Source organism: Carcharodon carcharias, chromosome 32 (genome assembly GCF_017639515.1).
Source record: "Carcharodon carcharias isolate sCarCar2 chromosome 32, sCarCar2.pri, whole genome shotgun sequence".
NCBI lineage: Eukaryota > Metazoa > Chordata > Chondrichthyes > Lamniformes > Lamnidae > Carcharodon > Carcharodon carcharias.
The window spans coordinates 24,961,397-24,989,285 of record NC_054498.1 but is presented as its reverse complement, the minus strand read 5'-3'; the positions used below and the strand labels follow the sequence as shown (position 1 = coordinate 24,989,285).

Genomic DNA, 27,889 nt, shown 5'->3' with positions numbered 1-27,889 from the left:
GGTGGATCTGACTGTGAATGCACGGGACACAAACAGGAAGTCTATCCTGGAACAGACGGACCCGTCTGGCCGCGACCAGGTGTATCTACGCTGCGCTCCATCTGCAGGGTTGCTGAAGACGTCGTGCAGCTTGGCATCCTTTACTGTTTCCATCAGGGATCTGGACGTAGCGTCCAATCTGCTGTCAGCACTGCCGTCCAGCCGCATCGATGATGCAGTTGAAGTCACCGCCCAGAATGACCGGTCTGGAGGTCGCCAGCAGCAGTGGGAGCTGCTGAAAAACCTCCAGCCGCTCAGCCCCTTGTGACGGGGCGTAGACATTAATTAAACGGAGTGGAACATTCTTGTACATTACGTCTGCTATGAGGAGGCGCCCGCCCACCACCTCCTTAACCTGGGAGACGGTGAAGCTGCCTCCCCGCAGCAGAATACCCAGGCCGGAGGAACAAGAGTTGTTTCCTCCTGACCAGATCGATGGCCCATGGGACCACCATCGTGACCATTGCCTGTAGGAGCTGAGGTGCGGTATCACACACTCCTGTAGAAACAACAGGTCAGCTTTGACCTTGGCAAGGTAGTCCAAGGTCACATCGCGTAGTAGATTTAATGCTACGCACATTTATGGATACAATCTTTACACCCATTTTAAAGCAGTTAGTCGCTTACCAAACCTGTTGTCTCTGAGAGTTCCTTCATGCCCGTGGTATGCTCACATTGCTTCACTTGGGATGGGCTGAGGAAAGCGTCCTGAACCTCCCCATTGGCGGTGTTCTGCTCGGGTGGCATCTGGGGGTCTGTGCAGAGTGCGGGGTTTGAAATGTCCTCTGTTGGAGAAGCTTCTCCAATCCTCTCCCCCTCTGGGGCGTTGCTGCTCCTGGCTTCCCGGAGCTGGGGTGTGCTGAGCGCCTCACTGTTCCCAGATTCCTGGGGTTGTGGTGCACTGGCCTCTTCAGGTTGTGGGCAAAGTTGGGGTACACTGGTCTCCTCATTTTCTCCAATGTTCTGGAGCTTGGGTGTCTCGTCCTCCAACTCCCTAGCATTTTGCCGCTTCTTCTGTTGGCGCCGCCCTGGCACTTCTTCGTCCGAAGAGCTGCTGCTCTTGTTATCTGTGTCGGATAGGAGACGCCTCTTGACTCTAGTCTGGGAAGAGGCTTGGTTTCTTTTTTGCCCCTTCTTCCTTTTTGCTCTCTTCACCAGCTGCCACTCCCCCTGCTGCTTTCCCACTGCTGCCTCCTCCTCCTCCGTTGATTTGCTCTCCTGAGGAGTGGGAGGTTCAGGGGGCAGTGCTGTTGATTGGCTGTCTGTTGCCCCAATCTTTTCCTCCACCTTGTCCCTCTCTGTGTCCTCCTTTGTCCCGTTGATCTCCCTGGGGGCCTTGGTGGTTGGAGTGACAGGAGGCATTTCTTCTGCTTCCCCCTCGTTGGCTTTAGCTGCCTGTGCATAAGTACGGCAACGTTTAGGGCAGGTCTTGTAGAGGTGACTTGCCTCGCCACACAGGTTGCAGCACTTAGTCTGTTTACAATCTTTTGTCTGGTGCCCTTCCTTTTTGCAGTTCTTGCAGAGGACAGCACTGCAGTTGGCCGCCACATGACCAGACTTGCTGCATGAGCGACAAAGTTTGGGTTACCCAGTGTAGACAAGGTACCCACGGCTACCCCCGATAGCGAATCTGGAAGGGGGGTGGAAAACGGCTCCCTTACCATCGGTCTTGAGCGTTACCTTAACCTGGCATTTACATGTCCGGTTCCCCAAATTATCTTTAACTTCAGTGCAGCTCCCAACCTTATCGAAGTACCTGGTAAGGAAGGTGAGCACGTCAGCGACAGGGACGTAGGGTTTGTACAGATGCACCATCGCAACCCGTTCACGATGCAACGGTAGAACAAAGAGCGGCTCCGCCGTCAGGATCTTCATTTCTGGCAGGTCTTTCTTTTCCTCAAACACCTTCAGGAGTTTGACACAAGCTGCCACTTGCTTGAAGGTCACAGCAAAGAAACCAGCGCTGGGGAAATCCTGTAGGCTGTAGATCTCCGCAGCCTCGAAACCACACAGCTTGAATAGGATCCTCTTGGTGAAGAAGGTCCTATCCATTCCTGTTCCTTGCTCGCTGCCCTTCACCATGACTCGGATGGTGTTAGGTACCCCATGGTAAGGGGTTTGACTGGTTATAGCCATTGCTCTTTCCCTGGCAGAAACGCAATGAAGGTCTCTCCCCTGCCAGATAAGGATCTTAACCATAAACCTGAGTATTACAATAGTTTTACTTTATGACATTGTCCACTTGATGTGCTGCTTTTATTGTCTTGTGAAGTATAATTGACCACCTCAGGCTTACTGTTACTGAGTTCCATCTGTCACTTTTTTGTCCATTCCTTAATCATACCAATATCCCCTTTCAGCTTCCTTTGGTTCTTAGAATTATTTAATTTGATTCCTATTTTAATATGGGCTGCAAATTTGGATACTATTCCATCTAGGTCAATATTCAAATAATTAATGTATATATTCAACAAAAGCAGTCTCAGATTTGAATTCTGTGGGACACTGCAACTGTACTGTGCAAAGACTGTCATGCTGGTTAAAGCTGACAGTGCTGTCCTGAGGTATGTCTTGTATTGGATATGCAGGATATCTGTTTCTGTATTGAGCTTTATCTTATATTGTATATGCAGGTGATCTGTTCCTATGTCTTCATGCCGCTTGCCTTCATGTTGGGTGTGGAGTGGAATGATTCCTTCCTCGTGGCCGAACTGATTGGAGTCAAACTCTTTCTCAATGAGTTTGTAGCCTACCAGAAACTTTCTGTGTACCAGAAAAACCGAATGGATGGTGTAGAAGAATATATCAGTGGCAAAAAGCAGTGGATTTCAGTGAGTACACACAGTGTCAACAGCGGTTTAGGTTAAACTTGAACAAATAGTCCACCAACAAAGGAGCTGATAGCCAATGGGGTGAGGAACACTTCACCTCACGGGTTCAAATCCCGGAGGTTGTGCTAACTCCATGTGCCATTGATTCCAATAAGTCATGGTTTATAATCTTATTGCCAGTCTGAGTAAGGAGGGAATCAGTTGAAACTAGGTGCTGGATTTTTCCGGCCCAGGGATGGTGGACTGGGAGATAGCGGTGGGAGCAGAAAGGGGTATCCTCAATCAGGACAGTTTCCGGATGCATTTCCACAGTAGATCAAGTCCCCTAAGTGAGGCCTGGCAAGTGGATTTCCTGCTTACTGCACAGAGGTGGCCAGTCACTTTACATGCTTAAGATCACAATTAGGAGCAATTTAGAATGGGAGCTTGTTGTAGGGTGACCATGGCCAAGTTTTACTATTAGTGATAGAGTTGATCTGCAGACACTTCTCGTGTGGAAACATTAAGTTTATTTAAAATACACTCAGCAGCAATTACACATGTGCTTTCAACTCCAACTCCATCTATGCACTGACTGCTAATGTAGCCTGGCTACTCCCCTATTGGTTACTACAGATCATGTGATCTTGTCTAACACATATTAATCTTAAAGATACATTACACACTAAATAAACCATAATTGCTACATTCCTCACCCTTTAACTTGGCTACACGTATTATACAAGACAACATAATATTTACACTGGGTAAGGAATTTACACGTTCAGTCTTTCAGGTGATTTCCTGGTATGTGGAACATTGCAGCTCCACAACTTCAGATGCTTTGTCAGGAACCTCCTTTTTCCGGAGTTTCCTGAACACCAGTGCTTCAGTGGGCACTTGTTGTTCTGTATCCTCAACTCTTACAGGAACACCAGTCCTGGGTTGAGCATCCTCAAGCGGAAACACAGACCCAGTCATGATCACTGAGATTTGTCTCTCTCTTCTTTAAATGGTCCACACATTTATGGGTGATCTGGCCTTCCATCTCCACGTGGTAAGATAGAGGTCCAGTCACCGCACCTATTTCACCTGGTAACCACTTTGGTCCTTCCCCGAAATTTTTCACTTATACCGGCTCTCCCATGGTAAACCTCCTTCTGTGACTATGCCAGTCGTGTCTAGTTTTATGGCTTCCCTGACTCCTTTCCACCTTCCCCCTAAATTTGGCATTATTAAGCTCAATCTCGTCCTGAGACAGCATTTCAACAATAACTCTGGGGGTATGACGCCTGTTGTTGTGAGCGGTAGTCCTGCAATGAGAAAGAAAGCATGCTAACTTGGTTGCCAAGGAATCGCCAATTAGCTTTTTCATGCCTGCCTTGAATGTTTGAACTGCCCTTTCGGTCAGTCTGTTTGAGGAAGGGTGGTACGGTGCTGTTCTTACATGAGTGATACCATTGAGGCTAGTAAACCGTTGAAACTCAGCACTTGTAAGTGCCATGCCGTTATCAGAAACGACTACTTCTGGTAGTCCGTGAATGGCAAAACTCTGACATAGTTTCTCAATCGTAGCGGCCGACATTGGTGACTTCACCTCATATACGTCCAATCATTCTGAATGGGCATCAACAATGAGCAGAAACGTTGTTCCCAGAAAAGGTCCAACGTAGTCGATGTGCACCCACGGGTGTAACAGAGCTGACGCTGGCAACTTTTGCAGTTGCTGACATTGCACACAGTGCTTTACTAAACTCTCCATTTCACCATCCATCCCTGGCCACCATAGATAGCTGCGTGCTATGGTCTTCATTCAGGAAATTCCTGGATGGGCACTGTGTAGCTCAATTAAAAGTAGTTCCCTCCCCTGTGGAGGAACTATCACTCGTGCTCCCCAAAATTAGATGCCATCCTGGCTGGTTATTTCATGTCTTCTGTTAAAGCATGGTTTCATTTCGTCAGATACGGTTGGCGGTCAGGCGAAAAGGCCAAGCGGACTTTGCACTTTTTAGGAAACCTCATCCACGGGCGGGATGAGGTTTCCTAAAGCAAATGATAATAAAACAAAAAAGTTAAAATGTAATTCATGACATGTCCCTGCTCATGTGACAGAGTTACATGAAGGGGCATGTTTTATTATATTATTCTTTTTCTTTGTTAGTTTTTAAAAAAAAACTCTTCATCTCCCTGAGGCAGCTCTGTGCCTCAGGGAGATTCTCAAATGCGCATTTGTGTGCATACGCGAAGTTTGCGCTTGTCTCGCTCGTCCTCCTCCCCCTGCCCGCACAGGCTGCGCTGAGAACTGCTGCTCGCGTTTCACACTGGGCTGGCCTTAACTGACCCGCCAGCGTGAAATCGCCTTCCAACCTCAATCGCGGGCTGCGGTCGATTTCCCGACTGCTTCCACCTGCCCCCGCCAAGCCCACCCGACAAGGGCAAAAGTCTGCCCCAGGGCTGCAATTAGACCCAGCGATTCCATGCCCCAGAGACGGGGCTGCCATCAGGAAAAACCCTGCCTGTGGCCCAAATTCTTTTGCCAGAGGAGCTTCCTACCAGCTTGGCCCCTCTGGAGTTCTTATTTAGATTTATGTCTCCGCAGGGACCTCCATTTTGAAGCAGCCCCACGTTCTCCAACCTGCTCAGCAGTGCCTACACCTCCTAGTGGAGCTGCTAAGGTTTCAGAGCTGCCGGCCCTCTAATTGGACTGGGAGCATCGGGAGCTCACCTGCTGTCCGTAATTGGACCAGTGAGTGCAGAAGCAATCAATTAGGAGGCCGCTTCCTGTAAGATTGCCCAGCCAGTCTCCCTCCTGGCAAGTACAGGTTCAGGACCCCCATTTAGTCTCAATATTGAGATCCCAAAGCCTGCGGGAAAATTTTCCCCTACATTTCAGTTAAGAAACTTACAGGAAGCAAAACATTTCAATTTAGTAAAAGCAAAATACTGCGGTTGCTGGAAATCTGAACTAAAAACAGAAAATGCTGGAAAATCTCAGCAGGTGTGGCAGCATCTATAGAGAGAGAGGGAAACTGAGTTAACATTTCGAAACGTTAACTCTGTTTCTCTCTCCGTGGATGCTGCCAGACATACTGAGGTTTTCCAGCATTTTCTGCTTACACTTCAATTTAAGCTGGCTTTTACCCAGGTCCCAGAGATGAAAGGGCTTGTCTCCTTAACACGCTCAGCCACCGAGTTTGATGATTTTGCACTCAGTTAGGTCAAAGGAAAAGTTGTGTAACCCAAATTTGGAAATTTTAGCAGAGGAACCTGTGGAAAATGTTTATGTTTTCTGCTTTATTTTTGTAGGTCAGAGCAGAGACGTTAACTACATATGCCCTTTGTGGCTTTGCTAACTTCTCTTCAATTGGTATCATGCTTGGAGGACTCTGTAAGTAGCTAATGCAAAACCAACCAATCACAGTCAATGTCCAAGAGGTCTTCAATGTGATAAGTTACTCGTCAAGTGTTTCAAAATCACGCCACCTAACCACTACATTCTGATTTTTGTCCGCTCTGAAATTTTTTTTCAATTTTTCCCTATTATGCTCCTCTAAGAAGACACTTTTGGAGCATGGGTCCATGTTTCTTTAATCAAGTGAAGTCAAAAGCACTTCATTGGCTGTAAAGCACTTTGGGACATCTTGAGGTTACAAACAACCCTTTATAAATACAAGCTCCAGCTTCGTGAATGAGCCCAAGTACAATATTGGACCTTCAAACGCATCGTATTGCAACTGAGACTCTTCTTTATACATAGGCAATTTCTGCTAAGGCCCCCCGGATAATAATCATAAGGAACCCTGGCCGATTTTTCCAAATCTTATTCCAGGGAGATTGAGGCCAATTTTACTGCACCAACTGCTGTCTCAGCTGAGATCAACTTTGCTGAGCCATGTTCTAGTTATCCCTGGGTCATTGTGGATTGTGAGGTCGGTTCAAGAAGCTTGCTTTATAATAGTTAAGTGGCAAAAGTCACTATTTTATCAGGTTGTTTGGGGTATAAAAACATAATTAAAGTAATTTAATGTCAATAATAATATAAATGGCTAGAGCTACCTCTTCGAATTTGAGCTGCACCAGATTTGGAAACAAAGGACTTACAATTTTATAGCACCTCTCACATCCTGGAAATGCACCAAATCAACTCACAACCAATGAAGTATTTTTGAAGTGAAGTCACTGTCGTAATGTCAAGAACCCCTTAAGCCAATTTGCACACAGCAAAATCCCACAGAGAGCAAGTGAGATAATCTGTCAGTGGCGGTGCTGATAGAATGGTAAATGCCGGCCAAAACACTGGGAGAACTCTCTGCTCATCTTTGCACAGTGCCGTGGGATCTTTCACCCCAGCTGAAGAGGCAGGCAGGACCTTGGTTAAATATCTCACCCAAAAGATGCATCTCTGGCAGTGCAGCACACCCTCAGTACTGCGTGGAAAGTGTCAGCCTGGATTATGTACTCAAGTCCTGCAGAACCTACATCTTCTGACACACTGAGACAAACTAAATGTTCAACCTCCAATATTCCAGTCAGTGTTCAGAGCAGCTTATTTCAGGCACGGAAACTATCTGGAGTTGCCCTATCCCCTTAGAAGAATTGTGCCTAAGACCTGATCATACAGTGTCAGCTTTAACTCTCGTGGCTCTAAGTCTGAAGGTTGTGGGTTCAAGTCCCACTCCAAAAACTTGAGAACATAATACAGATGGACAATTCAATGTAGCACCATGGGAAGGCTGCACTGTCAGAGGTGCTGTCTTTCAGATAAGATGGTAAACTGAGACCCTGGTTGGGATTTTCCAGCTCCAGTGCATTGGGTCCTGCCACAGCAGACGTGGCGACGCAGCCAAAAGTCCATTGACTTTGGCAGGATGACAGGAAGATCCCACCGGCAGGAGGGGTTGGAAAATCCCACCCCTTATCTTCCCTCTCAGGTGGATGTAAAACATTCCATGGCACTATTTTAAAAACAAGAGTCTCTCCGCAGTGTCCTGACCAAAATGTATCCTTCAACAAACGTCACTAAAATAGATTATCAAATCTGTATCACCGCTCCAAGTAAAAAAAAAAGTTTCATTGGCTGTAAAGTGTTAGGGGATGCCTTGAGGTTTTGAAATGCAAGTCTGTCTTTCCATGCAACTCAGCTACATTTTCTCTTTCGCTCAACAGCTGCCATAGCTCCAAAGCGTAAGAGTGACATGGCAGAAATCGTCATCCACGCTCTATTTACAGGATTCATTGTCTCATTGGTGAATGCGTGTGTCGCAGGTATGCAGCGTGCAATCCTTCTTAATTCTGTAGCGCATTCACTCCCTCCACCTCCCCCCACTAAGCATGAACTAAACATTCTGTAAAAAAAGAGATGTCAATGACTGAATGCTCTAATAGCAACCCTACTCACATTTATTTTCTGTACATTAGGAATTCTCTTTGTGCCCAGGGAGGCTGTGGACTGTGTGAGGTACCTCAACAACAGTGCCTTCAATGGGACCAGTGTTGACCTCTTCAATTGCTGCGAGAATCTTTGTGACAGGTGAGTTTTTCCACTATGTGATGCTGAATCCTGGAGGTGAAATTGAACGCCACCAGTACTGCAGAAACTGCAAATCAAACGCCTCTTTTACACCCGGGGTTGGTTACCTTTTCTACTGACTTTCGCACCACTGACAGAGATCAATTTCACCCCTTTTCTTAGTCAACCTTCAGGCTAGCAGTAGAGTTTGCTGAGGTGGTCATAAGTTGACTTTTCCTACCTGAATCCCTCAAGACCGATTGGTTGCTAGTCCTGCTGTTTTTTAAATTCATTCACAGAATGTGGGCATCGCTGGCTGGGCCAGCATTTCTTGCCCATCCCTAACTGTCCTTGAGAGGGTGGTGGTGAGCTGTATTCTTGAACTGCTGCAGTCCATGCGTTGTAGGTATACCCACAGCGCTGTTAGGGAGGGACTTCAAGGATTTTGACCCAGCAACAGTGAAGGCTGGTGAGTGCCTTAGAGGGGAACTTGCGGGTTATGGTGTTCCCATGCATCTGCTGCCCTTATCTTTCTAGGTGGTAGAGATCACAGGTTTGGAGTGTGCTGATGAACGAGCCTTGATGAGTTCCTTCAGTGCATCTTGTATATAGTACACAATGCTGCCAGTGTGTCTGGTGGTGGAGGGAGTGAATGTTTGTGAATGGGATGCCAGTCAAATGGGCTGCTTTGTCCTGAACGGTGTCAAACTTCTTGAGTGTTGTTGGAGCTGCACACATCCAGGCAAGTGGGGAGTATTCCATCACACTCCTGACTTGTGCCTTATTGATGGTGGGCAGGCTCTGGGGAGTCAGGAGGTGAGTTACTCGTCACAGGATTCCTAGCCTCTGATCTGCTCTTGTAGCCACTGTATTTAATTGGCTAGTCCAGTTCAGTTTCTGGTCAATGATAACCCCTAGGTTGTTGATATTGGGGGATTCAGCGATGGTAATGCCATTGAACATCAAAAGGAGATGGTTGGATTCTCCCTTGGTAGAGATGTCATTGCCTGACACTTGTGTGACGCAGATGTTACTTGGTTGATAACTGTTCTTTCACACCTGGAATGCCAACTTTTTACCAGCAATTCCTGTTTTGCAGGTTTTTTTTTCTTAAATTAGAACTCTGGTGAGCTAGATTAAAACAGTAATGGTCAGCTCTAGGTGGAGGCAGGAAGGTTTCACATGTGGAGAGACAGGAGAGGGGTCTATACTCCCAGCAGAGAAATGCAAGCTGGTCTCAGGAATTATTTGGCTTAACACTCCCATGATCCTTTTCTGTTCAGTGCTGTCTTTTCCAAGAAACACCACTTCTCAAGTCTCCTAGAATGACTACTCACATTCCATCAGATCCTCAATTCTACATTTTTTCTGAAAGAACAAACATCCATTTAGTTCCCAATGACCAAAGTGAAATATCGCTGTGCAGCACAAACATTGATAATTTCATTATGCTTCTCTTCCCAAAGTTAAAAAAAATAAAGCCAAGTTATTATATTTAAATCCAAAACGATACAAAACATGCACAATCCATGGTCGTTCCACCATTCACCCTTCCACACATCTTATGACCACCCACCTGCCCCCAAACTAACTTCCAGCCTCACATGTTACAGGCCTGAACACATTGACAATATTGCCCCATCTCGCTGGCTAAATATCCAGGCACTGCCAGTCCAAGATCCAGTGGATGTCTTGACCAGGCAGCTGTTGCTGGAGACACCACCTAATTTACGATGCGGCCCACTATGTGGGATCTGCCATCTCCCTCTCCCATAATCTTGCTGCCATCTTCTCTGGATCATCTGAAGCAATTCCAAGCCAATGATTCATGACTTGCCGCAGTGTCTCAGGTTGCCAAAAACCAAACCTCGCAGATGCCAACCTACAGAGATGACAAACAGTGCCAAAGAGAGCTAACATATGGGCCTCAAAGTAACCGCACAACAGAAAGCAGCCCTCATTAAAGAGCTGTCTGCAAGGTCATTGCTTCAAGGCATAATAAGTTCAAATGTTGTAAGTTTGATGCGGGGGTTAGGCTGAATGGCCTTTTCCTGCTACACACTCTCGTGTTCTTGTTGCTACGTCACTGTCCGTCAGAACTGACCCTCCTTTTCTTTCCACAGTGTGCTGACCAGTGGAAATGGAACGATTTCTTTCATTGGACAATGGTCAAGTGTCAATCAGAGTGTAACATTTTTGAATAACTGTTGTGGTCTGTATAACAATAGTGTCTGTATGATATGAATTGATGCATTTTCCCTTTGTGAAGAAGATAACATCTACAAACCAAATAAACATTTGCTTCTTAATATGATAAATCATGCAACCCTGAAATGTGGAGATCCTCCACAGGACGAGGACTGGAGTTCTGAGTCCTGTCACATGTACGTGTAGTTACAAGTGCAGCAGTGACTGTCCATCAGGACCTGATTAACTGAATTTTTTTGTCTATTTATTGTGTTTTAATGTGGTCTGCCTACACATTGTGACATTATCACTGTGAGCCTCATAGAGTCGAGAGAGCTGAGGAGGCCATTCGGTCCATCCAATCCATGCCGGCTCTCGGTAGAGCAATCCAGTCAGTCCCATTCACCTGCTCTATCAACATTGCCCTGCAAGTTTATTTCCTTCAAGTGCCCACCCAATTTCCTTTTGAAACCATTGATTATCCCCACTTCCAGCAGCCTTGGAGGCATCTGTGTGGGAGGGTGAGGAGAACGAGAGACAGTAACATCAGAAGGTGCCCAGATTGTGTTGGATCGCAGCAGGGAAAGGGAGACCATGACACACAAGCAGTGACATCTGAATAATTCCTGCGTAGCCTATTCATCAATCTGTTAGGAGAGCTATGGGGACAAGATGCCAATGTCCTTACAGTGGTGAATGTTAACAGGATCCCTGTCCTGACCTACACACATAATCAATGCCTTGTCAATCTGTCCCCAACAATGATGGAGACCCTGAGAACAATAAGTAATCATATCCCAGGATAACCAGGCTGTCAAGCGTCTCATGAATAGTGAGCAGTGCTAACCATGAATGAAGCCATTCTTGGAACAGTTTGACCTATGACCTCTCTGTAGTTCTGGCCCAAGCTGTAAGTCTTTATATCTTGCAGCATAGAGTTAGCACCAGTCACAGCAAGCACCCAATCAGAAGCTGGACTATTCATGGCTGGGACTTTTCCAGAGGATCAGCTCCATTCACTCGGGATCTTTCCCCAAGGAGTAAATCTAGTTCAAATGATCTCGTTAATTGATTCAGTTCAAGAATTCAAAATGCAGATTAATGGAGTGGCTGAAGTCATTAGGACCCAGCTGATCCTATCCAAATGAGGTCTGCTAAGGTACAAGGTGATGAATTTCCATGATGAGGGAGGGGAGAGATTCTCCTCTATATCTGAGATCACTGCAGGAACCCCGTTAAAAATAGGTATAACCAACCCCTCCATTATTGCCCTGGAGTCTCTGGGAATTGAAGGTTAGTCTCCAGGACATTGCAGAGAGCAAAGGAAATCCTGAGGGAAAAATTCCTGGGGATTAAAAAACTTGTTTTTTTTCAAAAAATTATTTCGACATTTCCATTATAAAGGCAAGAGAGATGGGATAAAAGGCTGCTTGATTGACAGTTAAGGATCATCCAATCAGATCATGGAGCGTCTGCTCGCTTTCAAATAGTTTGCAGGAACGTAGTGCATTGCGAGGATGGACAGGTTGGGGAACCAATGGCAGGAGAATGGGGGTGGAACATTTGGAGGGTCATATGATGAAGCTTCCAGGGAAATGTCCAACCAGAGTTGGCAACACTACAAAGTGGCATCTTTGCCAGTATTTTGTCTCCCAGAGTTTCTGAGGCTGTCATGCTGAACATGTGCAGGTAAAGGCAGAATTTCAACCCCCCCCCCCCCCCCACCCCCTCACCCAATGCCCTATTGGCATGAACATTAACAATGGTCTCCTGTGGATTGAAGCAGCCATCAGTAAAGTTGACAGAACCAGGGACACCATGACCTCCAAGCACTCTGTCAATTGGCAGATCAAAGCATAGGCTTCAAAATACCAACCTGAGATCATAAACAAAGGATTTGGCAGAAATGTCCAAGAGCCCATGCCAGTAGAATCATACTGCAGAGACAAAGGGCTTTAAAGTCCCCCTGTGTTGTGCCAGCCCTATGAAAGAGCTTTCTAATTGGTCCCACTCTCGTTCATTCAGCAATTTCCCCTCCCCCTTTTCAAGTATTTATCCAATTTCCTTTTGAATTGATGATTGGAAAACCTGCTTTATTACTGATGTTAGTTGTGGAATCAATTTTTAGTTTGTACACTGGGGATAACTCACCTGCTCTTCTTTGACATTGTGGCATGGGGTCTTTTACCTCAATCTGAGAGACAGGGCCTCAGTTTAATATCTCACCCAAAAGACTACATCACCGAGAGTGCATCACTCCCTTAGTACCAACCCTTTGACAGTACAGCACTCCCTCAGTACCGACCCTCTGATAGTGCATCACTCCCTCGGTACTGACTCTCTGACAGTGCATCACTCCCTCAGTACTGAGCCTCTAATAGTGCAGCATTCCCTCAGTAGTGACACTTCAACAGTGCAGCACTCCCAAAGCACTGACCTTCCAACAGTGCAGCACTCCCTCAGAACTGACTCTCCGACAGTGCAACACTCACTCAGTACTGACCCTCGGCAGTGCAGCACTGAGTTGAGGTGAGCTGAGAGTGACTGACCTTGACGTCAAGGCAGCATTTGACTAAGTATGACATCAAGAAGCCCTAGCAAAACTGGAGTCAATGGGAATCAGGGGGAAAACTCTCCGCTGGTTGGAGTCATACCTAGCACAAAGGAAGATAGTTGTGGTTGTTGGAGGTCAATCATTTCAGCTCAAGACATCATTGCAGGAGTTCCTCAGGGTAATGTTCTAGGCCCAACCATCTTCAGCTGCTTTGCGAATGACCTTCCTTCCATCAGAAGGTCAGAATTGGGGATGTTCACTGATGAATGCACAATGTTCAGCACCATTCGCAACTCCTCAGATACTGAAGCAGTCAGTGTCCAAATGCAAGACCTGGACAATATCCAGGCTTGGGCTGACAAATAGCAAGTAACATTCGTGCCATACAAGTGCCAGGCAATGACAATCTCCAACAGCAGAGACTCTAACCATCATCCTTTGAGATTCAATGGCATTACCATCACTGAATCCCCCATTATCAACGTCCTGGGGGTTACCATTGATTGGAAACTGAACTAGACCAGCCATATAAATACTGCAGCTACAAGAGCAGGTCAGAGAGTAGGAATCTTGTAGTGAGTAACTCACCTCCTGACTCCCCAAAGCCTGTCCACCATCTACAAGGCACAAGTCAGGAGTGTGATGAAATATTCTCCACTTGCTTGAATTAGTGCAGCTCCAACAACATTCAAGAAGCTTGACACTGTCCACAACAAAGCAGCCCTTTGGCATCCCATCCACAAACATTCACACCCTCCACCACTGACGCACAGTAGCAGCAGTGTGTACCATCTACAAGATGCACTGCAGGAACCCACCAAGGCTCCTTAGACAACACCTTCCAAATCCATAACCACTACCACTTAGAAGGACAAGGGCAGCAGATGCATGGGAACACCACCACCTGGAAAACCCCCTCCAAGCCACGCACCATCCTGACTTGGAAATATATCGCCATTCCTTCACTGTTGTTGGGTCAAAATCCTGGAACTCCCTCCCTAACAGCACTGTGAGTGTACCTACACTACATGGACTGCAGTGGTTGAAGAATGCAGCTCACCACCACCTTCTCAAGGGCAATTAGGGATGGGCAATAAATACTGGCCTAGCCAGCAATGCCCACATCCCATGAAATAAAAAAACTCCCTTAGTACTGACCCTCTGATAGGGCAGCACTCCCCTCAGTACTGCCCCTGCCAGGGCAGCACTCCCCTCAGTACTGACCCTCTGGCAGTGCAGCACTCCCCTCAGTACTGACCCTCTGGCAGTGCAGCACTCCCCTCAGTACTGCCCCTTTGGCAATGCAGCACACATTCAGTGCTGCACTAGAGTGTCAGCAAAGGTTTTGTAACTCTTTCAAGTACAAACCCATTTCTATCTGTTTTTCAGATGAAGTTACATTGTTTCATGGTTTGCCTTTGTGAGATTTGAACTCTTGATACTCTTTTGAGTAAACCTGTTTCCATCTGTTTCAGATGAAGTTACATTGTTTCATAGTTTGCCATTGTGAGATTTGAACTCTTGATCTTGGGGTTACAAACCCAGTACCATAACCACTTGGCTATTTAGGCCAAGCTTGAACTCTTGATCTTGGAGTTCCAAACCCAGTACCATAACCACTTGGCTATTTAGGCCAAGCCAATAAAGTGGCAATTAGGTGAGTCTCTCAAACCCACAACTTGATAACTTGCAGGTGAGGGAAGTACAGCTAAGCCTCACACACGGCTTGTCTATTGCCCACTGTTTTGCGAAGGGTAAGTGGCTCAGCGATAAAAGAGTGAGGCTGAAGGGCCATCCCCTGTTCTGATCATTTCTGTGACTCCACAACATGAGAATCGAGCCTGATTTTGCGTTTTCCCTTCTTCCATCCCGATTCCCAAATCAAAAATCTGTCTACCTCAGTCTTGACTATATTCAATGGGTCAACCTCCTTCTGTTCTCCAAAGATTAGAGACCCTCTGAGAGAACAAATTCCTCCTCATCTCAGTCTTAAATGGGAGACCCCTTATTTTGAAACTGTGCCCCTAGTTCTAGATACCCCCCACAAGAAGAAACATCCTCTCAGCATCTATCCTGTCAAACTCCCTCAGAATCTTACATGTCATTTGAAGTCACCAATATTGTGTATTAAGTTGAGAAAGATCTCCTAGTTATACAGAACCTTTCACAACCTCAAAGCATCATACTGTCACTGAGGTAACTGTTTGAAGTGTAGTCACTGTTGCAATGTATGGAAATTACAACTCATTTGATCCAGTGTAGGGAGTTCAGGTTCCGGCTCTTTATAAATTGCAGTAAGCATATTGGTATAGAGAGGGATCAGAGGATCTAGTGATAGAATGTTTCACGGTCATTTACACAGGCCTGGTTATGCTAACAGTTTTAAAATGAGCATTCAGAGGAGCTGGCATCCCTTCTGGCATTTAATGGGATAGTTCTCGACTCCCAGTAACTGAGAATGAAAATTCTTGCAGCAAATGTATAAATAGCGGATTGTCCCTTCTATGGCTCAGCACCTCTCCCTATAGAGAATTGGGGCTCCCCATCACTTGTTGCGACTGAGGCCTGCTCATTAGGCCTGATGCTCAATTACTTGATATAGAAGCCCCTTTGGGGATGAGAGCCTGAAGACTCGGGTGAGTGTCTCAGCTGAAATACTGATGGAGTACCTTCTTTGTCCTTTGAGGTGAAGGTGACTGTGTTCATCATCTGCAGTGTTGGTAGGGTTCCGGTGGGTATGTAAGTGACCACTAAGGCCAATCTGTGCCTGAAAGGTTCTGCTGCAATTAGGACAGGATAACACAGATGACTGAGTTTTGGACCAGCTACTGGCTGGGGATTTCCCCTCCTTGCATTTTCTCTCTGCTCCTGATATGCGTTTGCTTTTTTTATTTGGTTGCACCAGGTGCAGCGATCCTGGGCGAGTTTCTCCCAAGACTTGGAAGTCGATATCAGAACTGATGGGAGTGCTGCATTGTCAGAGGTGCAGTCAGAATACCCGACTGCACTGGGTAGTATCGATTTTTGACAGCCAAGGGAGTCAAGGGTTATGGCAGCCAGACAGGAAAATGGAGTTAAGGCCACAATCAGATCAGCCATGATCTTAATGAATGGCACAGCAGGCTCCAGATGCTTCGGGCCATGTGAAACAGGTGTTCCCCTATTCAGCTGTTGGATCCTTTCTCTTAAAGGAGATTCATCCTTTTCTTCCCAATTTTTTGCTCAGATTGTTACCACCAATTTCAATAGTTCTTTGCTTCCAAAGGTTTTTCACAGATGTAGCCTCCCAACAGCTATACCTGTCTTCCCAGGGGGCTGACATGGTATTCTGCCTAGACAGATTTTTCTACAGCCAGACTGTCTCTATAATTGGAACCACTCTCAAAGGAGGCAATCCCTCTGCAGAAATATTTGACGTTCATATGCATGCGAGCTACATTGCTGCACCCTCTAGTGGCTCAGTCAGGTATAGCTGTGGGTATCACCAGTCATTCTTTTCCGTTGGTGCAGGGGGTGGCCAGTAAGACAAGTGCATCTGCAGCGTAAGGAAGCAATTAGGACCCATTCCTTGACCATCAACTGAATAATGGTGTTGGTGGGAACCTTCATTTGGGACTATACAGCAGATTGTTCTGTGTTTAGCACTCAAATAGCAACTGAACACAGGCACAAGGCACATGAAATTGGATGCCATTCCTTTGTCCATGTTCTGTGCCTGAACTGCTCTGTTCCTGAATTTTCTGCCTTGCTTTCCAGGTGCCTAAAGAAAGATGTATATTTATTTATAGTGCCGTTCCCAACTTTAGAATATCCCAAACCAATTAAGTGCCTTTTGAAGTCTAATCTAGTCACTGTTGGAATGTAGGAAAAATGACACAGCAAGATCCCACAAAAAAGCATAAGATAAATGACCAGATAGTGATGTTGGCGGAAGAATAATACCGCAGAGAATTCCTCCATTCTGCTCGGGAAGGCAGATGCAACCTCAGTTTTAACACCTCATCCAAAGGCCGGCACGTCCAACATTGCGGCATTCCTTCGGTGCTCCACAGGGAGCGACAGACTGGATTATGTGCTCAAATCTCTGGAGGGACTTCAATCTTCTGACTTGGAGGTGAGCAGCTTATCTGCTGACCAATACCTGACTCTGCTGAGAGGACAGCAACGTAAAATTATGCGTGAATGAATGCCAGATGCCTCAGCACAGGTTTCCTGTAATAGGACCTGGTGCCACTCTGGGGTAAACTGTACCTAAAATAAATTTGGTGCTACCTCTGCCAGAGCTGCCATTTAGGTGCCAACTGGCTTCACAAGGGTCAAACTAAAATTTTGTTGAATTAAGTATTTTTGGCTTTGTCAATTAAATACAATGTTTTGCTGCTTCGATACTTGTTTCAAACTGGTTTTCATTTACCAATGAAGGTTGCATTTGAGTACACCTAAAACGGTTTCCACAGTAACTGGAATAGACTGTCAATTGACATCACTGTGTCAGCCCATGAGCTGGAGGCAGTGCGGGACTTACAGCAGAACTCACAGAACAGTCTATTGACTCAGAAAACAAACTGTTTAAGCAGTGAGCTACAGCAAATAGTCTACAGAGTCTAGTTAAAGAATAAACACACACTACAGCAAAGTGAATTCATGGACAAAATCACAGTGACTTCTCCCAATAAAAGCTCGAATGTATATCCAGCGAAATACAGTGAGTGGAAGATCGTTACACAATGTACACGGAATCAATCCCAGTCACTTACAGCGATGAGGCTTCTGGGTGTGATTGACAGGACCGTTATCCAATCATCTCTTTCTGATCTGGAATAGTGATGTCACTATATGCAGCCTATATGCAGCTCCATTATAAACCCAGCATTCCTGCCAATCTCTCCTCTCAACTAATCAGGTCTTATATTGTCCAGTGCAGGAACTAACTCGTACTTTGATGCTACTTTGTCCATGAAAATAGAGTCCTCACCTGGACAAATCCCAGAGGCCAGACACCAATCATACGTAACCAAAGAGCCAGGCAAACTAAATATGCATGCCGGTGACGGGAAATAGCAATTTGGGCATCATTAGCAATAAGGCCAGCTATAACTTGCCACATCCAGTGGTGAGCCAGCCGGTGGGCATCTGTGATTGTGTCCCATAGTCACCCAGCCATGATAGGGTCCCTGGTGGTTTCATCTCATGTCTTCCTTCGCCAACTGCCCCTCCACCCTCCTCTCAGTCTGGCAACATGTCTGTCCTCACACTCACCATCTTCCAGTTGAGAAACAATCAGGGTCTTTGCTGCTGACTGCATGACTCTCAACTTTAGCTAAACAGCCCTTCAACCCCCGCCTCCAACATCTTTCCTTATAACCACTAAGGGAAAGACAATGTCGGCAATAAAATTCATAATCTTGTTAATATCCTAGTAATTCTCCCCCAAGGATTCCTCGCTCCACTGCCCTTGGGATCAATTTCTGGGGACTCTAGGGACACTCCTGGAGGGTTGGCCACCCCAGGCCGTAAACTGTATGAGGATTCCAGCTTTGCACTCAGGAAGTTTTCACCTGCACAGTGCTCTTTGCAAGGGCTGTTACCCAACAAAGTGTGCAATCATCAAAAAAGAAAATAAAATGGATCAGTCTGATGGCAGCCAGTCAGAAAGCAGATCAATAACTCACTCTGACGCAGGTCTGAACTCCCAATTGACCAAGTTACTGATTAATGTCCCACCAGTGTGTGGTTAGACATGTGCCTGATCTCTTGATCTTGGGGTTACAAGCCCAGTACCATAACCACTTGGCTATTTAGGCCAAGCTAGACATGTGCCTGATAGCTTACGCTGCCACAGCTTTAAATAAGTGTCTCCAAGTGGTGCTTTATTTGCCTTGCCTCGTTATTCTTACTTCAAAGTGGAAACCGCCTTATCAAACCAGACGGAATATCCACACAAATAGCAACCTCAGAGCTTTGAGTCAGAAAAACCTGGAGCTATATTTACCGAGATAATTGTGACTAACAAACCGTTATTGATTCAATTAGAATTGCCAAAGAACTAATTACTTAATAGGCAGTTAATCTTTAACAGAGCATTGTAAAGAAAAATCATAACAGTTGCCTTGAATAAAGAGTGGATTTGACTTTGAATCTGTGCAGATGCCGTTTCAGTTTATTCTTTAACCTGTAATATCAAATGAAGGAAATTAATAATAAATGTTCACCTTTTTTTAAAAAGAGGCATAAGTAATAACAGAAGTTAAACAAAAGGACACCATAAAATTATCAAACAAAATAATACTATTGTCCCTGGTGTCCAGGATACATTTTCACGGGTTGTAACTGGTGCACAATGCCTTTTCTAACTGGACTCAGGTTTGCCCCAGTGTTATCAAACAAATATCAAACAGAAATTACCCATTTCTACAGGAGCAATCCAATAAGGAATTAAACTATTAAACAAGGAAAATTGATCAAATATTATTCCCAGTGTCTACGATGCCCTCCAGCCAAGGAGCCCACCAGTCACAGGCCTCAAGCGTGATGGCGAACAACCCATGCTTCTTCTCCAGGAGCACCTAGGTGTTTGGAGGAGAACACGGAACACAGAGAGGCAGTCAGAGCGAACTGCTTCAGGGTGCAGACTTGTCCTTATCACACAGCACATCCTCAAGCAGTCACTATTTTGGTGACTTCCACACAGGTAAACTCCAGAGGCTGGGAGCTGCCATTGGTGTGACAGGCAGTTGGTGGGGGCAGACGGTGCTTTTAAGCGTCACCCTTGGCTCGGTCGGTAGCACTCCTGCTGCTGGGTCTGAAGGTTGTGTTTCATTGCCTCCTCCAGAGACTTGAGCACCAAATTTTAGGCTGATACTGCAGTGCAGTATTGAGGGAGTGCTGCATTGTTGGAGGTGGTGCTCTCTCAGTTAGGTACAAAAGACCCAGTTGCACTATTTTCAAAAACAGCAGGGGAGTTCTCTCTTGTGTCCTAGGTAATATTTATTCCTCTAACAACAACACTAAGTACAGATGATCTGGCCATTATTTTGTTGCCATTCATGGGACCTTGCTGTGCATACATTAGCTGCCATATTTTGTATATTACATCAGTGACTAGACTTCAAAAAGTTCCTGGTTAATTATAAAATACTTTGATACATCCTGGGGTTATGAAACGTGATATATAAATGTAGGTCTTTCGTTCTTTCTCTCTGAAGTGGATAATAATGGAATATTAATACTGTGGCTACAAGAGCAGGTCAGAGGCTAGAAATCCTGCAGCAAGTAACTCACCTACTGACTCCTCAAACCCTGTCCACCATCTACAAGGCACAAGTCAGGAGTGTGATGGAATACTCTCCACTTGCCTGGATGAGTGCAGCTCCAACACTCAAGAAGCCATCCAGGACAAAGCAGACTGCTTGATTGGCACCCCTTCCACAAACATTCACTCCATCCACCACCGACGCATAGTGACAGAAGTGTGTACCATCTACAAGATGCACTGCAGGAACTCACCAAGACTCCTTAGACAGCACCTGCCAAACCCACAACCGCTACCATCTAGAAGGACAAGGGCAGCAGATACATGGGAACACCATCACCTGGAAGTTCCCCTCCAAGCCACTCACTTTCCTGACATGGAAATATATCACTTTTTCTTCACTGTCAATGGATCAAAATCCTGGAACTCCCTCCTAACAGCACTGTGGGTGTACCTACAGCACATGGACTTCAGCAGTTCAAGAAGGCTGCTCACCAAGGGCAATTAGGAATGGGCAATAAATGCTGGCCTAGCCAGTGACGCCCATGTCCCATGATTGAATAAAAAAGATCTGGTTTATTACATATAAACTGGTAGATGTACTGAACATGGGTATGGACATTTTTACAGAAGGCAAAAGGACACAAACATTTTACAGGATGTAACAGTGTAGTATTAGCCTGTCCACTATTTTGTTTTAGCACAGTCAGAATTCAAACTGAACCAGCACAGTTGTTGAACACTGGTTCAGAACAACTTAATAATTACAGTTAACATTATTGCTGTATAACTGTGTTGCCTTTAAAGATTATGCACATTGGGGTTTCAACTTTGAAAGACCTGCTGGGGCAGAAAAGAAAGGAGACTTAGGGAAGGGATTTGGAGCATGATCACTGAGGGGCAGAGAACTGAGGTGGGGTCAGTCAGGCCTTGAATTAGCTTGTTCTACAATGTGCTTCTTTTCTTTTTGAATACATTGTGGTAGAGGGAAGCTGGTTTGAACACATACTGATGGCTTTTTAACTAAAAGAAACACCCAATCAATTGCAAATTCAGTTGGACAATATTTTATTGCTTTTCTCCTAGTCTGATACACAGTGATGTGAATTTGAAAAGACTTGAGTTTGAGGGATGTGCATATTAACCTCATTACCACAATTATTAACATAGTCAATGCGTTGAAAATCAAGCTTCTGTTATAATGAAATTGTTACAATGAAACACCCTTTATAATGAATAGCCTTTTAGAATTTTACAGCAAAAGAATAAGATTTAGAATAAAGTCTCCTTTGTAGCAGAATTCCCCTTGATAATTAAACTCCCAAATAGTGAAACATTTCTAAATTCCTGGTGGAAATAGTTATTCATTTCATTCTTCATATAATGAAACTCCTCATAATGACATTGTGTTAATGTAATTTAGATACTTTATATAAAGGGGGTTCCATTGTATTATAGTTATAATTGAACAGGAATTGTCTAAATAGTCTTAATGTAACATACAGTTGCTTTGATCAGATAACAGTTAATTGTCACATCAGACAACTGTGAAGACAGTGTTTTTTCTTCGTTCCACACCAAGCCTGATTTTTAAACATTCTCTAACAGTCTGAGAATGATGAGAAGCGTCGAATTTTACAGTACAGAAGGAGGAGGCCATTCAGCCTGCCATGCTGGCTCTTTGAAACAGCTGTCCAATTTAGTCACACATCCCAGCTTTTTCCCCGTAATCCTGCAAATTAGTTCTCTTCAAGCACGTGTTTAATTGTCTTTTGCAAGTTCCTATGGGATCTGATTTCAGCTAATAACCCTCCACGTGAAGAAGTTTATCCTCATTTCCCCTCAGGCTCTTTTGCCAATTATTTGAACTCTGACCCTGACTCTGTGGTCATTGACACACTTGCCAGAGGAACCAGTTTCTCATTACTGCCCCTGTCAAAATCCTGCTTCACTTTGAATAACTCCACTGGGTCTTCCCTTAACCTTCTCTACTCAAAGGAGAATAATCACAGCATAAATGAATTTTTTTCATCCCTGGAATTATCCTGATTAAACCTCCTGTTCACGAAATATGAAAGACCTCGGGGGAAACTCTCCTGATCCTGAACTTGATGTGTTAGATCGCCTGGACAGAGTGAATATTGGGTCAAGGGGTTGCAGGGTAGGATAAATTGGGAGAGGCATGGGGAGGTGGGGTTTTGGGGAGAGTGGAGGTGGCTTGTGGTGGGGGTGGGGTGGGATGCATATTATAAGCGTGTTATGCTGTCTGCCAGATTTTCCTCTTTTGAATTGAAAAAACTTTAACAGCAGATATCTAAAACTGAGAGCACAGCAGAGAGATGGTGGTGTAGTGGTAATGTTACTGGACTAGTAATCCAGAGCAAAAACAAAAACAGAATTACCTGGAAAAACTCAGCAGGTCTGGCAGCATCGGCGGAGAAGAAAAGAGTTGACGTTTCGAGTCCTCATGACCCTTCGAAAGAACTTGAGTTCGAGTCCAAGAAAGAGTTGAAATATAAGCTGGTTTAAGGTGTGTGGAGGGGGGGGGCGCGCAGAGAGAGAGAGAGAGAGAAGTGGAGGGGGGGTGTGGTTGTAGGGACAAACAAGTAGTGATAGAAGCAGATCATCAAAAGATGTCAACAACAATAGAACAAAAGAACACATAGGTGTTAAAGTTGGTGATATTATCTAAACGAATGTGCTAATTAAGAATGGATGGTAGGGCACTCAAGGTATAGCTCTAGTGCGGGTGGGGAGAGCATAAAAGATTTTAAAATATTTAAAAATAATGGAAATAGGTGGGAAAAGAAAAATCTATATAATTTATTGGAAAAAAAAAGGAAGGGGGAAACAGAAAGGGGGTGGGGATGGGGGAGGGAGCTCAAGACCTAAAGTTGATGAATTCAATATTCAGTCCGGAAGGCTGTAAAGTGCCTAGTCGGAAGATGAGGTGTTGTTCCTCCAGTTTGCGTTGGGCTTCACTGGAACAATGCAGCAAGCCAAGGACAGACATGTGGGCAAGAGAGCAGGGTGGAGTGTTAAAATGGCAAGCGACAGGGAGGTTTGGGTCATTCTTGCGGACAGACCGCAGGTGTTCTGCAAAGCGGTCGCCCAGTTTACGTTTGGTCTCTCCAATGTAGAGGAGACCACATTGGGAGCAACGAATGCAGTAGACTAAGTTGGGGAAAATGCAAGTGAAATGCTGCTTCACTTGAAAGGAGTGTTTGGGTCCTTGGACGGTGAGGAGAGAGGAAGTGAAGGGGCAGGTGTTGCATAAGCAATGGGAAGTGTATGCATACAAGGAACTTACAACAGAGACAAGAGGACAATAACTATCTGGGTCTGTGAGCAATGCCATGGGAGATAGACCAAAATATCCATCAATGTCTTGAATCAGGTTTCACATTTCAACTGTCATACCTCAGAAATCTTGAAAATTTCTGTATCACACTCGCACTCAATTAAGTGAAACTGCATATTCATATAATCCAGAGGCCCAGGCTAATGCTCTGGGGACATGGGTTCAAATCCCATCATTGCAATTGATGGAGTTTAAGTTCAATCCATAAATCTGGCTAGTCTCAGTAATGGTGACCATGAAACTATCGTCAATTGTTGTAAAAGCCCATCTGGTATTAAAATGTCCTTTAATACATTTACCATCCCTACATGTGACTCCTGACCCACAGCAATGTGGTTGACTCCTAACTATCCTCTGAAAAGTTCAATTCAAAGACAATTAGGACTGGGGGCTGGGCAACAAATACTGGCATTGTAAGTGACACCCACATCCCATGAAAGAATAAAAAAGAACAAGTATTCTCACCCTGTCCTCCCATCTTACTTCTACTCTGAATGCCAGACCTTCACTATTTCCCACTCACTAATAACACCTCCTGCCCCAAATAACTCAAGCGCCCATTGCTTTGAACCCATCAGCCACTGCCACCAACTCACCCCTGTTCTCTTCTAGAGTATCCTACCACTGGTCAATGCCCTCATTGGTCCTTAGTCTGCTTTTGCTAATAAACAACCTATTTCTCTCACTAATTATAACTGAGACCGTGAATGCAAAACACACCACTGAACTGCTAGTCTAAAGCAGTGTCTGATTCTTCCACCACTTTCTCCTTCATCATCCACCCTGAGCATTCGTTACTTCTAAACCCTCCCTTCTTGGTCAAATGGTTTTGATCTCAGTCTTTACAATGAAGCCTTTCACACCTTGCCTGAATTTCCCCAGTGCTAATGTTACAAGTAGCAGTTGATTTCTTTACATTACACAGTACAAAGAAACACATTCTCTGCTATACTGCCACTAACTCCCATCTGTAAAAACACAAGGGACACAGAAAAACTGAAGGGGGCTGAGGCAACTGCACAAAGCAAGAGAAAGAGACAGAACAAAGAGAAGAGAAACAGAAGAGATTGGGAAATGGAGGGTGAAACAGCAAGGAGAGATAGACACACAGATATAAGCAAAGGGAAGTGTATGCATACAAGGAACTTACAACACAGAGACAAGAGGGCAATAACTATCTGGGTCTGTGAGCAATGCCATGGGAGATAGACCAAAATATCCATCAATGTCTTGAATCAGGTTTCACATTTCAACTGTCACACCTCAGAAGTCTTGAAAATTTCTGTATCACACTCGCACTCAATTAAGTGAAACTGCATATTCATAAAACAATGTCACAATCATGAGTTAACAGGTCTGGAACCCACCAATATTTAGAAAAAGGCTGACAATCAGCACTGGGTAATCAGCAGGAAGGTATCAGTGAGAGGAAGCAGAAGGGGGAGTCAATTAACCTCTTCTAAATACTTTCTGAATACCCTTTCAGCCAGAATGACTGAGGAACTTAATGCTGGAAAATATTTATAATGCAATAAAAGCATTAATGTTAAATAAGCAAGAAAATTATTAAAGTTACCTGTACAAGAATCTATAGGTGTATAATGCCAGGCTGTATAGTGCCTCTCTGAGGGGCCTAGCACTTGAGATGATGAGTTAAGCTGTCATTCAATTGGATGAGTAAAAAAGGATCAGCGATGATAGATCATACAATTCAACCACACAAAGGAGACTATTAGCCCCATCACACGCCTACAACTACTGGAATCTCCATTCTCTGTCCTTTCAATGGTGTGAATGTAATTTTTTAAGTGCTTAAACTCCATGAACACATCAGCATAATGCTCTGCAAACAATTCATCTAGGACTTCCTGAACTCTTTATATGACTGACAGTGAGATTGGCCATTCATATAGCATACTAAAAATAACTTTTTGAAAGCCCTCCTGTCCAGTGATGGAAAAGTACAGATGACTGTCAACACTGACAGACAGGAAGCAAAGGTGAGAAGCATTGACATTATCAGGGTCTTATCTTTAGAAAAAAGGTTAAAACACTGGAACTTTAGCTAAGGTAGGCTGAGGTCAATTTGACAGGGAAAAGCAATATAAATGACTACATTTAATGGGTTGTTCATTTAGCAACTAAGTCGCAAATTGAAGTTCTCTCTCTCTCTGTAGATTGGCTCCTGGTTCACCAAGCTCTCGATTTAAGCTCCTCATCCTCATGTTCAAATTCCTCCATGGTCTCCCCAGCCCTATCTCTGTAACCTACAGACCTACAATCCTCTAAGAATTCTGCGTTCCTCCAACCCTACCTCTTACGCATTCCCCGCTCCTTTCACCCCATCATTAGTAGCCATGCCTTCACTCTGCGCACCTCCGCAACTTCACATCTCTCTCCTCCATTAAGACGCAGCTTAAAACCTGCCTCTTTAGCCAACCCTGTGGTCATTTGTCCTAAAGTTTGCTTTTTTGTCTTAGTATCAATTTTTGTCTGCTTTCCTCTGCTGAAAAATCTTGGGATGTTTTACTACATTAAAGGCACTATATAAATGCAAGTTGTTGCATATATGATTTGATGTGAACAAGACCATTTACTTATGTGTGTGTGAGAGAGAGAATTCAAGAATAATAGAAAAACTGAGTATAAGGACAGTGAATTCTGACAAAGATATATCAATTTTCAAATTCAGAACAATAATTCATTGCTTATTAAATCAGAATCTTTTGTTAAAAATAATGACTATCACAAAGATATTCCGTAAAGAAGGAAAATTGTAAACTAGTTTGATTTGCTTTAAGTTTTATATTTCTTGGTCCACATTACAAGCACTGTGCCTTAATTAGATGGGACAAGTTTGTTCATTGATATTTGAAGCAATAAACTGCTAGAGTCAGTCTTACAAGAAAAACTTTCATAAGGAGTGGGGAATTGTGTTTTGAGGAGCTGCATTGTGCAGCACTGGAGAGAGTTTTCATCGAGATTCATCCAATTGATCATCAGCATTTTGACAGAAGTGTTGACAGAAATCCCAGAACTGATGATGAGAAAAGCAGTGGGAATTCATTCCCTCTCACTTCAGTTTATAAATCTGATTCAAATCCAGTCTAGATAGATGAGGTGGCTGGGTCTCCTCAATCTGATGGCTCTAAGGATTCTATCTGAAATGGATCTGGACTGTCTTCATCCAGTTTCTAGCGGGCATGGGGCCAGAGCACGAAGCTGCTGATTTGGCATTAACAGGCACTATTGTTCCAATAGGCCCAACAATGGTTGTTGTGGGAAACGGGAAAGGTCTCCATTTATGCAGCAGAGTGTACTGTTCAGAGGCGGGGACAAAGACATATCAATGGGGCAAAGCAGAGGTGGCTCTGCATCAATCTGCTGCACCAGATCTGGAGAATGTCTGCTGCTAACAGTGCATGCCCAAAATGGCATTAACAGTCCTCACTTTTCCAAGCACAATTGAGATGTTTCAGGTGATAAAAGGATGCGATAGGATAGAAACAAAAAATACAGAGGAATCTAGGAACGTTAAAATAAGAGCTTTAACCTCAAAATAAGATCCCGCCCATTCACAACTGAAATCAATAAGGACTTCCTCTGGGAAGTCAATCTGGGCCCTCCCCCCCAAACAGTTCTGAATGTTGGAACGACGGAAGTTTTCGAGACTGAGATTGACGGATTTTCAGTAGCTTCCAGTATTGCAGGATGTCGATAAATAAGTTAAGATACAGGACAGCCATGATCTAACCGAATGGTGGAACAGGCTTGAGGAGCTGAATGGCCTACTGCTGTTCCTACCTTGAAGTATAGCAAACTTTAGGGGTTTTTTTTGCTCAAACCATTGTATTTGTATCTCTATACCATGAAGGATAGACAGAAGGTAAAATGCTAATGTTTAAGGCTCTTCTTAAAATTGAAATAAGCAAGAATATAATCTCTAGTAGGTTCTTCGACAGCAAGCATTCACCATTCTCAGATTGCACACAAGCACTTATTTCATAGCCAGGATCATTTCAAGCAATGTTTAACTGGTGTGGGAAAATAAAACATTTTAGCCTCACAATTGCCTGTGACAGAAGTAGTCCAGCAGAAGCATGATATCCAGAATCTGTTCCTTTTTACATAATGGTGTTGTTCTCAGGATGGCTGTCAGTCAGTGCAATCATCCAGT

General features: G+C 44.5%; 1 protein-coding gene across 1 annotated transcript in view; it reads left to right on the top strand.

The window, feature by feature from the left end:
- The window catches only part of slc28a1 (solute carrier family 28 member 1), a 68,909-nt gene extending 58,233 nt beyond the window's left edge, over nt 1-10,676 (top strand). The window contains exons 14-18 of the mRNA XM_041178475.1: nt 2,673-2,870; nt 6,156-6,237; nt 8,016-8,114; nt 8,268-8,379; nt 10,482-10,676. Coding sequence (XP_041034409.1) covers nt 2,673-2,870; nt 6,156-6,237; nt 8,016-8,114; nt 8,268-8,379; nt 10,482-10,602 — 612 coding nt within the window. The 3' untranslated portion in view covers nt 10,603-10,676. The remainder of the gene's footprint in view (nt 1-2,672; nt 2,871-6,155; nt 6,238-8,015; nt 8,115-8,267; nt 8,380-10,481) is intronic.
- The last annotated feature ends 17,213 nt before the right edge of the window (nt 10,677-27,889 follow it).